At 37.1% G+C, this 13,035-nt stretch overlaps 2 protein-coding genes across 23 annotated transcripts in view; one reads left to right on the forward strand and one right to left on the reverse strand.

Annotated features, from left to right (window-relative positions):
* Positions 1-13,035, reverse strand: part of LOC144181547 (neurexin-3b-like) — a 166,655-nt gene that overhangs the window by 31,577 nt on the left and 122,043 nt on the right. The window lies entirely within an intron of this gene.
* On the forward strand, positions 6,087-11,278 carry LOC144181707 (cellular tumor antigen p53-like). Its single transcript, XM_077710204.1, has 11 exons — positions 6,087-6,246; positions 7,126-7,208; positions 7,288-7,357; positions 7,430-7,609; positions 8,922-9,096; positions 9,614-9,726; positions 9,829-9,938; positions 10,027-10,151; positions 10,678-10,775; positions 10,849-10,919; positions 11,064-11,278. Exons 2-11 carry the CDS (start codon positions 7,126-7,128, stop codon positions 11,155-11,157), a joined length of 1,119 nt encoding a protein of 372 aa, XP_077566330.1. The 5' UTR covers positions 6,087-6,246; the 3' UTR covers positions 11,158-11,278.

The raw sequence follows: 13,035 nt of genomic DNA on the forward strand, positions 1-13,035 counted from the left end.
TTTTAAAGAAATTTGTTTTTTCCTTCCTCTCTTACTCCCAAAAAAAAAAACATACACTGAATTTTGCTGGCTTCAAAGCTTATAAAAATGGTATCTAATGATTCACTATCACTACTCTAAGCTACCTTAAATTCAGTCATTTTCTTAGGCTGTCAAGTATTTATTGTGCTTACTTACTTGTATATTCAATCATGGGGGGACTTACAATAAAAATATGTTAAAGAGGTAAGTAGTCAAAGGAAACAACCTGTTTTCTGTGTAATTTTCTTTGTAATTCCCTGCTGGGATGTATTGTTTAATAGCCTCCTTTAAAAGTCAGAAGCAGAGGAACTGGTTCTCGTGAGAAAAAAAAAATGAAATTACAAAATCTTTCAAAAAGGGGCAGGCCCACATAGTTAACTGATCCAGAGGGATACTGTCTCTAAGTGCCTCGGTGTCGCCAAGCAAACCCTAACAATATAAAGCAATACTATTTAGGTACTTGTCACAATTCAAAAATGGCATAACACTAAACCTACCGACCCCAATTTAATCTTAAACTCTACGGTCTTACACGAGTATTCAAAAAGGCCAACTTTTAATATATTTAACCATTACAGTCCATTAAGCAGCACTATAATACTAAATAATATAATATTAAAACCATGTGCTAGTTCAACAAACCTGCAGCACACATTAATAAAATAAATGCTTCATCTGATTCAATTTCTTCATGAAAATATATTGATCTGAAAATATGTAAGCTTTCCGTTCACGTTAGATTAAAAATAGGCAACAAAATGACTTTAATATTACGTTTGGATATTGTACTATTATAATATGCGCTCATTGGTTGTCATGTTTCAATTTTAATCTCATAATATTACAATTTCTCTCTCGTCATATTACACTGTTTGACTTCTTGGCAGGTAATTTTCCACGGCACACCAGTTCGGAAACACTGATCTAAAGCAAATATCCTATATTGACAAGAGGCCATCTGTGGCTTATTGTCATGTGCGGCTAAATTTGCATTTGTTTAAACTGTGTGTTGTTTTTAATTATAACTTGTAAATATTTATATTGTCTTACTTTCTTGACTAAGGCTATTTGGATGACCTCTACCTGGACAGATGCATATAAATCACAACTTCTTCAATATAAACTCATGCCTAAAAGGAAAATATGTGCTGCTGTGCAGAGTTTCTTCTGTCCTTCCCACTACCCCTGTAGTCTAGCCCTCTCCCACGTCTAAGTCCTCCCACATTGCACCACTGTCTGATTGACAGATCCAATTATGCTTTTTATTGGCCAGCACGGTGGGCCAGCACTTCATTGTCGGCAGAGCAAAGGCTTTTTGTTCACTTCTGTAGGAAAAATGAAGGCCGGTATTCAAAGTGTACACATCATAAGTGAAGGAAAGTTAATGAGATTGCAAACAGAAGCCAAACATCAGCTTTGCAGCATTGTGAGATTGGCCTATTTTCAAATACTTTATGTGAGGGAAAATTGCATTAGAAATTATTGATTGAAATTAGACTTTTTTGATAAAATGTGTTGATTTCAGAAGGAACTGTTTTAATTAGGTTTAACAGTTTTGATTTGTATGTCGACAGTTATGTTAGTACTTACCTTCAATGGCATCCTTAGGCTAATTATGAAGTAAATACGCTATTAAACTGTAATTTAGAATCTTAAAATACACCAGCTCTGGAACAAACCCTCGACCTAAGAACTGTGATGCCGACTTTCTAACCAGACTGCCCTTTTATGCATTTAATGTTTAGTAAATCTAATATTCTGACCTGTGAGTGTTTGTATGAGCGTGTTATACTATGTGTAACAAACACTGACATGTGTAATTCCAGTGAGTAAATCCTACATCCGAATGCTTTGAACTGGCTGTGACTTGTTGGCACAAGAAGCCTTCTGTGGTCCCACGTGACCCGACACACACTGTCATCAGTAATCAGGCCCTGCGCAATCCAATTCAATGGCGATCAATGCCTCCAACACATAGAGTTCCGCGGGCAGAGTGAGAAAAAAAGGATCAGTTAAAGCAGAGCTGGCCGATCCTTCAGACAGCTATCTCAGCTTTTAGTAGACAGTCTGTGCACAAAGATGAGGTGTACACAATAGACTTCATCCCCAGCTCGCTGAATTGTCCTTTTTTCTAAGCTACAGACCTCGATACACAACTGATATCTGTTTTTCCAGGTAAAAAGATGACAACAAGAGGAAGAAATGACCACTACATACAAGATATCCTCAAGGAGATGCTGAATTGATGTACTTTAAGGTCAAAAGCACGTTATTAAAGTGGGAGTTTTATACCTCCCACCACCCAAAAGGTATTGCGTTGCAATCAAACCATGATTGAAATCTGGTACGCGTTGTAGAGGGATGATGCTGTTGGATCTATAAGAGGTCTCTGGTGGCAGGAAGGAAGATGTGATATCGAGAATGTGAACATTCAAACGTCCCTGGAGAAAGGGTTCAGTTACATATCTACCTTTCCTTCTGACAGAACCTCCCAAGTAAGCGTGTGTGGTCAAAGGCCATCATAACCGGATAATACAGCCAGTGGAAATTCAATCAATAGACTGGACAAGTTTAGACTAAAGTTTGGCAGACTTAGATTGATGCCCCAGGCCTTTAAAGTGTTTGTCTTCACTAATTCACAGCGGCAATTTAACAGACGTAGAACATATTGACGATGGATTTGGTCATGGTCAAGCAAGGTCAACTAAGAACCTTATCGACCAAAGGCTGCATAATAACGGCTAAAAACTATTTTCATTTCAAGGTTTTCAATACACAATGGCATCCACTCGAAATAATCTAATTCACTTGAAAGATTGTATGTAACAGTAAGACAAATATAATATGTAGTGAAGTATATAATGTATTTCATTGAGCCTTTCTTAAAAATAATGGGAAATAGAACCAGCGCATGGACAAAACCAAAGCAATTTTCTAAAGTTCTAACTAAAACATGTTTTTTTAACATACTTGTTGCCTAAATCCACAATTCACAGAGATGAGGACAGTCAACGCAACACTAATTGTTTTAAAAAGATAATCTCAGTAGATGTATCTCACGATCATTCTAGGATTATCATTGAAGGCACCCAACCTCTAAAATATTTATCACATCTAAAAGAGGCAAGAGGTCCAAAACAAGCTTTATTTTACACCTGAGTGCACAATGTAACTCCCTCAAGTTGACGGGAACAAAATGTCTTTGACTTGGCTTTACTTAGTTTTGCTGTTAGGTAACGTCCCAGCCACAATACTGCCAGTGCCCTAGAGTGTCAGTGTTAGTCCAGATTGAGGTGCAAGAATTACTGCATTTTTAATACAAACAGAAGAAGCAATGCCGGAGAAGGTAATGGCTTTGACTCCTGCGCTCGGGCTCAATGTCAAAGTAGGAGGCTCGCACTTTGATCCTCTACCACAGAATATGAATCACATAGGGTCAGCCTTATCAATTATTTACAGCCCTTTTCTCTCCATTTCCTGTTTGTCTGCTCTTGTGGCTGTAACTTGCTCTGACACTAATGGCGAAATGCCTGGTGAAAACATTTATCAGTGTTAGCGCAGAGTCCTCTCCAGCACTACATTATCACTCTCAGCCTTTTGGAACAATTCGGTAGTGACTGTGTGCGGATCTTAATCCGCATTAACTTGCTTTACTGTACGTGTCTTGGCTGCAAGTGAAGTCCTTGAAGAAACTTTGGTTGTTGAAACTTGCAAAGATTTCTAGTGCAATTGACTTCAACTACATTTTTTTGCTTTCCAGCAATCTTTTCGACTTCAGTTTGTTTCTTTTTAGGAGGCTTCTTCGACTTTTATAAGCATATGTTACTAATTTCATACACAAATATGTGCATATGATTTATTTTTCCACCAGTCCATAAACAGTTGCGCAGATTCTCACTATAATTAACCTTTTTTTAAAACCTTCCCCTTTTTAAAAACAAAAATCCTAACACTACCTTTGCCTCAATAGCAAACCATGCAGAAGAGTAGTAAACACAAATTTGATTTTATTTTTTAAAGTCCATTTAGGTTTGATCACAATTTCCAATTTTTGCCTAGTAAGTCTCAGTCGAGTGAAACAAGATTACATCAACTTTAAAACATTCATTATTTACTACAGTTACCAAAGCTTTTTTAGTTAATTGAATTTATTAGACAAACATTCAACCAAATAACGTGAAAACTTTTGTTAAGAGTGCTGTTAATATGTCATTCATTTGCCAGTCAACATTTAGAATATTATGCTACTATATATTATATATAATATGCATTTATAGGAATATAACCTAACTAATTCATTTTAGAACTTCAAATTTCAACATTTAGAATATAACCTAACTAATTCCAGACAACAGGCATCCCATGAAAAGTAGTTATAGAACCAATTTTCACTGCAAAACATGACTGTATGGTTCAGTTGCTTAGATCACATTGCAATGGTGGCAAAAGCCATGTACAGTAAGCGTGGAACTTGTTGGTAACAGAGGCCTGGTGGTAAGTTTTCTCAAATTAGGACACTATCATTTATCTCAGCGGCTAAGATTGGATGTCAGATGAAAGTGCAAAGGAATTGTGAGAAGAGACTTAGAGTGGGAAAAGCAGCAAAACTGTGGGAATAAAATTATAATAGAGAGGAGTCCTCTGAGGTGACAAGAGGTAATAATCTATAGAGAATTGAAGTATTAGACTCTCCACCACAATCCTTCATCCCTTGTGCCCTCCCTCTTTTTTCTTTTTTTATAAATATCTGTCTGCCATTATTGTCTGCAGGAGATGAGTCATTTTATTTTGATTTAAAATTCATCTCCTTGAAGACTTTCAGTGATAACATAAATGTGTTGCTACCGATTTGCACTACAAATAAATGTTTCCATTTTTTGCTAAACCGAGAAAACTTACATTAATAGTTACTATATAACCAGAAAGTCTAAAAAAAAGGAGCATATATTTACTCTATCCTTTCTACTTCAAAGAGCATTCAGGACAAGCTGTCATCAAAGTACGTCTCCTCTAAACTTTCATTTAGGTTCAAACTCTGATGGAATTAAGGTTGTATTTATGCACTCTGGAATAATTTTTCTGCATTCAAGTCTCTTGACATTCGTCCGTGGTGTGTTTGTCCTTCCTTGTCAATTATTATTTCCAGATTATTTTTCCCCCTTGCTAGGTCATAAAAGGAATTACTTGTCATGAAATTAATTGGCTCAAAAGTAATACGGCACGAGGCATTTTTAAAGGCAATTTTCTTGTTCATAAAAGTGTAGGATGATAAAGCGTATCACGAGGCTGAGCAGATAGCTCGCATTGGTGTTTGGCTCAATCCTAGTTAACATAGAAGCCAGTTGAAAGGAGGCATGAAATGTGATTGCAATGCAAGTAGGTGCCATTGGCATTACAAATACCATTACTAATGCTAAATCAAGCGCTCAAAATGATAAATTGTGTTGACGCTGTTCATGTTGGCAACTGTGCTTGCATGCACTTGATCTAAGCAGGTTGAAGTACAAAATGCCAAATAAGAGCTTGTTTGCTTGAAATTATACATATGCTTAAGATAAAGGGTCTGTTTTAATACACTACAATTGCTATTCCAAAAGTAAAATCCACTGCAACTGCATAAATGAGAATGGCATGATGAATAAAAAGCAAATAGAACACAATACCTCTTAACATTTATCCCACGTGAGAAGACTGTGCAGCACTGCTTTAATCCATAAATTACCAAATAGTAACTGGTGATGTTGAATTCTGTCTTTAAACATTCCATGCAAAATATTCAATATTCTATTTATATTTTTCTCTATTTTATTTTTAAAAGGGCCGAGGTCAATGGGATAAGATCCACTTTACTATTTTCTCATGTAAAAGATTTACTGGATATACTACAATATAGTTTTTTTATGACATAAGTTTTGAATATTTGATATATTCCACGAGATATATAAAGACATAATAAGATGCAAAATTCCTAGTACCTGTGTCAGAGTAGTATATACATATTGCAGTATTGTGACGTACAATGTTTGGATGGATGTCAACCAATGATTTCACACGATAAAAGTCACGAGGAGATCTGCCACGCCCACTTGCCTGTGGTGGGAATCCCCAAAACATTAAGATTACCTGCTCGACGACTGCGAGGAAAACACTTTGACATTAGCTGTTTCTCAACCAACTTGTCGTGGATATAGTGACTCGTTTGCCACTTGGTTGTGGCCATACGAGGTATGTGCGTCACACGCGTTTTAGATCACTTATTTCAAGTGGAAATCTTGTTGATCATGTAGGAGCAGAATGAGAAGGCTAACAAGCTAGTTGTGCTAAATAGCTTCCTATGCTAACAAGCGTGCACGGATGCACGTTGTTCTGATTCCTATATAATGTTAAATTGATCATCAAACAGGGAATGCATGGTGCAATAATGTTCAAAACCAAGTCCTTGACAGCCGTTATTTTGAAATCCAAGTTATTTGCTTATTTAGTACTGCTTTTGGCTCTTCTCTGGGCCCTGCGTGTAAGCAAGCATGAACATGTTATTGTCGTGTGTGTATTCCAAATGACAAACAAGTATTGCATTGAACCAACCTTTTAACAGCACCTTTTGCATTTGCGATATGCATGCACTTCACTAGCATGCATCTTAATTGTATTTTTGTCATTTAACTCGATTTAGCCAACTATACCTTAGTTTGGTCGATCAACTACAATACACAAACACCCCACCCCCATACTTAAGTACCAAAACAAGACCCCTCCCCCATTAATACTTTACTTTTATTAAAGGAACATTTCCACAAAAATAATTTAAAGAATGTTATCTTTATAGACAATTCTCTTCTCTTGTCATTCTCACAACTCTCAAATGTCCCCTTAAGAAGTTCAACTATATAAATATATTTTAGTTAGTTTTTAAATAAGGAAATATATTGCAACATTCGTTTTGCTGCATTAAAGCTCAGCACAATATTATAAAACACTGGCAATTGAGCTATAAAAAATTAGAACATGTTTTTACTGTTATGAACTGTTTTTATCTGGATGTTGGCTTTTAAGAAGTCTGGTCTGCTGTTTCTTATACCATCTTACTACTTTTTTTCATCATAGATGGATTCAAACCTAGATGACTTGACTCTGAGCCAAGAGCTCAAGCTAAGCCAGCAGTCTTTCAGTAATATCTGGGACAACTAGTAAGTTCCTTTTTTTACTCTTCAAGCTAACATTTGAGAATAGGAAAGGAAAACAATACTTTTTTCCCCCTCTCGCTAGCATGACATCTTCTCTTCCAACTGAAAATGACCTGCTGCTCCCACCTGTTGTCCTGCCCTGCATCAACCAGGTAAGAGTACTCAATCTACTTCTTCATCATTTGTGAATCTCATACCCTCGCTCTCTTCCCATTGTCACGCAGCTCTCAGACTTGCCAGTTCAATTCGACGAGAAACTCTTTGAAATGGCCGCAGACGCATTTGTCAATGAAGGCATCTCCCCACCAAGCTCAACTGTGCCGGTCACAACTGACCATCCTGGAGAATATGACTTCATGCTTCGCTTCCAGAAGTCAGGAGTTGCCAAATCAGTTACATCCACTGTAAGTTCTAGACTCCCAACGACCCCAATATTAATTTTATGTTAGGTTAGAGGGGAGCCAAACTGGTCCTCAAGGGCCACTGTGGTTGCAGTTTTTAGATCCAACCAATCCAACACAGACATTTTAACTAATTAGATTTTTGCAGAAAACAAGGACATGACTGCAATCCAATGATTGCACTTGTAGGACACCAGATTGGTGAAAAGGTCTCCTCTTTATGGGCTGGAATGAAAACCTGCACCCACTGTGGCCCTTTGAGGATATAACATGCCTTTTAAGAAAGCCACAAACCAACACTAAACTGTACCAGCAGCTTAAAGTCTTAATTTTTAAGCTAAAGTTAATATATTAGATGGATGGAATTAGTGGTCTATTTTGCTGTAAGAAGTGGAAAAAGTACATACTATCCATATAAAATACTTGTCAACATCAACCAATTGCTCCCCTTATTCATGATTGCAATTCCCCTTATTAATATTTTTATACATTGCTTGCTGCCTCGCTATATTTATATAGTGAAAAGGGCGGAAGCGATTTCGTCTGCTACCAGTCCAGTAAAAAAGCTGTTATACGACATACACAATTTTAAATAAATAGAAGTTAACAGCTTGGACTGATCTATTGTTTTATTGAATATTAAGTTATGCTTATCCCAGGCTAAACAAAAAAGTGGAAGAATCTCAAACATTGTCCCATTTTAAGCAAGTTCACCATACGATCAAGTAAGGTAAATTCAATACTAAACTTTTAAATAAATTTAAAAGTTATGCTATTGTTTTCGTGTACATTTTTAAATCGATTTTAGCTCTACCTTTTTTTTTCTTCTAAAACTTAGAAGCTTCCGCTGTATAGCTCGTGGAGTGGAGACGTGAGACAAAGAAATGTACCATCTGGTTTCTGTCCATGATCCACATTCACGCATAGTTTAGGCTAGTTTTAAATCGGAATATTTGACACATGAACAACACGTTGTAATATTAAGAATCTTACCTTTACATATCCTAAACACCATTTTTGTTCCTTTTGGCTCATTGAGCCGTTAAATCTCATTCATTCTCCCTAACGGAAATGACAGCATTTTCTCTCAACCACCAAGAGCCAATGACTTCATTGTGACGCAATCCCCGGTACGCTCTGGTTGGACCCTTTTTTTCCATGTTAGAGTGACCTGACCCACCCCCTCCAACTCCCCGCTTGTGCTTTGACTGCAAGAGCTTAACATGACGGGGCATGTTCCCCTCACTGTTTTACTTCAGCACACAAAGGGTTAAAATAGACTCTGATGGGGTTAAATTGTTGTGTTTCTTGTCAGTTTTCCATGAGCCTCAACAAGCTGTTCTGCCAGCTGTCCAAGACCACGCCAGTGGAAATTCTGGTGAGCAAGGAGCCACCATTGGGGGCAATTATTAGAGCCATGGCGGTCTACAAGAAAACGGAGCACATGGGCGAAGTCGTACGCCGATGCCCCCACCATCAGAACCAGGATGGTATGTTTAAATGATCGACTGTGAGTGGCAATATTGCCACTGTGATAAAGGTTATGTTAATTTTACAATACACATGAATCCTTGAAATAATTAAACCCAGAATTTGCATTAAATTCTATTCTTTGAAAGTCCTAAATTTCAGTTTTTCAAAGTGAAACCTCAGTTTTCTTAAAACACACAATTTAATATTTGTAGTTGTTTTTACGTGTTAAGAAATTGGATGGTTGAAAGTGACTGATTTATTAAAAAAAACTTGTGTACCATACTATTTTATCAACATTTTCTTGCATAATATTAAGAATATTTCCACTTTGAAGAAAACAGACTTCAATGTGTGCAACATTTTAACAGAAAATGTTAACCTACAAATAATTTAGTGTTGGATCGAGCTACAATGCATGTTTTTGGATGATGCGCTTGGGGGAATATACAAGTAGGCACACGGAGAAACATGAAAACTCTACACAAAAAGGTCAGCGCCTTTGATCTAAGGCATGTTTTCCACATATGTTATCAGCTACAGAAAACAGCAACCATCTGATGAGGATGGAGGGGAACCAAAGAGTGCAGTACTATGAGGACCTAAGTACCAAGAGGCAGAGTGTTACCGTCCCCTATGAGCCTCCCCAGGTATCTCACTGAATAATATGAGAAAATAAATTAATTGTTACTAATCTATCAACACAGCTACAACCTATAAATGCTCAAATGACAAAATACTCTCTTTCTAAGTTGGGCTCTGAGATGACAACCATCCTGCTCAGCTTCATGTGCAACAGCTCCTGCATGGGGGGCATGAACCGCAGACCTATTCTTGCTATTTTGACCCTGGAAACCCCCGAGTAAGTCTTCTTTTTCCCTTTATTTATTTGCTTCTCCTACCAATCTGTTTGCAATTTCATTAATATGATTATTCTCTGTGTTCCACAGAGGAATTGTCTTAGGCCGTAGTTGCTTTGAGGTGCGCATCTGCGCATGCCCCGGCCGAGATCGTAAAACTGAAGAAGAGAACAAAACCGATGCAGAATGTGGGACCAAGAAAACTAAGAAACAAAGTAGGTTTTTTAAATGCGTCAGGGTATTTTTTGGGATTCAATGTTATCAATGATACATGCCTATCAAATTACAGGTTGTGGTGTAAATAAAAACCACTGGATGCCAGATTTTCTCCTCAAAAAAAGAAATCCGCTAAAATTGGGAAAATTAGAGTCGGTCTCAAATCAAATACTCCCTGCCTGATTCAGAGTCACTTCATTAATTTTTTCCGATCTGTTGAACTCGAGTCCTGATCTAATACATACATGTATGTAGTAATTATTCAATCATGACTGTGATATAAAACGGTTCGATTCTCTTAAAGTGATGATCCGAACTAATTTCTACCTCTGAACAAAATTACCCCAAAATAGCTACTTTGAACGAAAATGGATGTCTTTTACAGGTTGCCGTATTGAGATTTTCTATTGGCCTGTTATATTGTATGTTGCCAAGGAAAATGGGCTCGTGGGTGGAATTTTGTTATTTTCTTCTAAATGCTTATAATTTGCATGGTGTCAAAACCATTTGTTCTGTTGTTTACAGAGAGCAGCACAACAGCAGCAACCAGCAGCACCTCTGCTAAGCGGCCTATTCCCAGCTCCAGCATGGAGGGAGATGATGATGAGGTTCTCTATTTGCCAGTAAGTTGACACAAAGCTGAAATTTACATTCATGTTATTTTTAAATTGTCAACATTGTCCAATTTCCCTGCAGGTTCGCGGACGCAAGCGTTATGAGACACTTAAGGAAATCAATGATGGCCTTGAACTACTGGACAAGAAAAAGTAAGCAGTTAACTAGCAAGATGTTTTGTATAGCTTCATAGCTTGGCCTAACTGTGGGTTACTATAACGCAATGATTTAACTGGACTTATTTGAATTTTAATACAGTATTTTTTTCTTTTTTTTTTCCCCGCTCCCTTTTGTAGAAAGAAGTCAAATACTGTAGTGGATGCAGAAATGCCATCACGTTCCAATGGAAAGCGTGTCATGGTCAAAGGTGAACGCAGTGACACAGATTAAAAATGGCTGACCCAAGCTAAATTCCTTTTATTTTTCTATATTTCTATACCATTCCATTTGTTTTTGTATCAGATTTGCTACAATCTGTCTGACATTTCCTAATTAAACTTTATATGCCTTATCTTTTTTATCTGTTTTGTGATATCTATACACATTTAAACTGGATCAATGCATCGACAATCTAATCAATAAAAAAAAGTTCAACATAGGTCAGTAAATTCACCATTTAGTCATTTTGATAATTAATGCTTTTAAACCAAAACTGGATAATTGTCAAGTCAATTTCTGTCTGTTATGTGAGGCTATTTTCACTCCTGAGAAATGCGGGTGAAAAACATTCACACACAAACAAAAAAAATGTTCCTAGGCTCAATTTCTTCTACCTCAGTCATCCAGAAAATCAATAAGTAAATCTTGCAACATTGAGCAAAAATAAATAAATCCCTCCAGATCAGTTTATGCTTTGGCTGAAAACTGACAAGGACACACTATCGACCAATCTATATATTGTCCTTGGATTCTCCTTTCTTTTTAACATATTGGATCAAATACAATGAATGAGATTCTTGCTTACCTAAAAAGCACAATGTCGACGATATAACAACACATAGCCAAAATAATACTCAAAATAACTTCTTGCTCTTGTAGATACAACAAAACTTTGATAAAATCATTAAATAGGAAAGCAGTACTGTTTAGAAATCCATCCACTTTTGCAGAATGATATTGGAGGAAAACATTCCACTGTGTTGTTTACCACAAACACTGTTTCCCCCCTCCCAGTCCATCTATCCACGCTTAAGGTGTTTTTGGAACCAAGTTGCTGGTTAAATCCCTCAACCAGGTGCTTCAAAAGGCATATTGGCAATGAGTGTGTATTGGAAGCAAGTTTTTCTGTCATAGAGGGAGTCCTTAAACCGCCAACCCTTGAGGGGAGATTAGACACGCAGAACCAATTTAGCCCCCTCTATTTCCCCATTTGTAGACCTCACTCTCTCTCTATATCACTTGCTACAAATATCAGTTTTCCCATCTTCTGTCCTCACTCCCTCTTTGCCAAGTTACGCTCTACTGAGCCGTAGCTGTGAACAGGTTATTCAGTAGTTGTCAGGTGTGGAGGGGATTATTTGGAACTGTCATCGGCCGTCTATTCCACACAGTCTGTTGCATAAAACATTGATGATAAATGTAAGTGTTCACAGAAGGTGATAGCAATGTCAGTAAAATGTGTTGAACAATATTTTATTTCGCCGCAAGCCATGTATGTAAAAATAAAGATGAAGGCCTCAAGCATTAAGCAGAATTCAAAGCAAAAGACTTAAGATAGATTGCTCTACAGCAATGGTAATCATTTAAATTCTACCCAAATCTCTCAATCTTTTGCAACATTATGGAGCAACATATTTAACTAAATTCACACTACAATCCAAGCATTACAGGATTACTGCTAGTTAGAACACCACTCAGACTTGGAGTTGTAAAATTAATCCTTGAACACTTTTTTTTTTGCGATATTAACAAGAAATAATTGGCTGGGAGACTTCACTTTCTCATAAAGCCAATTTGGAAGATGTTATCTTTTCAAGGTCCATGTAGAAGGCTTAATTTCTCAACAAATTCAAAAATTATGCAAAGTGGATGAACTGTACTGCTTTAAAAAAAACATGCTATTAAAATGCCAGCTGCAGACTTTAGAAAATAAAGCTGCTGCAGAACTGTAATCACAATACTGGTTCTATTCCTTCTACAATTCCTGGTCAATACATATATCTCATTTTCTGAACCGCTTTATCATCACTAAGGTCACAGGGGGTGCTGGAGCCTATCCCAGATGACTTCGGGCCATAGGCGGGGGACACCCTGAATTGGTGGTCAGCC

This window comes from Stigmatopora nigra, chromosome 2, assembly GCF_051989575.1.
Source record: "Stigmatopora nigra isolate UIUO_SnigA chromosome 2, RoL_Snig_1.1, whole genome shotgun sequence".
In the NCBI taxonomy this organism is placed as follows: domain Eukaryota; kingdom Metazoa; phylum Chordata; class Actinopteri; order Syngnathiformes; family Syngnathidae; genus Stigmatopora; species Stigmatopora nigra.

Excerpts from the sequence above, each read along its gene's own strand:
- LOC144181707 (XM_077710204.1), top strand. The coding sequence starts at position 7,126 with ATGGATTCAAACCTAGATGACTTGACTCTGAGCCAAGAGCTCAAGCTA. Across the intron at positions 10,152-10,677 it reads CAAGAAAACTAAGAAACAAA|AGAGCAGCACAACAGCAGCA; the intron begins GTAGGTTTTTTA and ends TGTTGTTTACAG. Across the intron at positions 10,776-10,848 it reads ATGAGGTTCTCTATTTGCCA|GTTCGCGGACGCAAGCGTTA; the intron begins GTAAGTTGACAC and ends ATTTCCCTGCAG.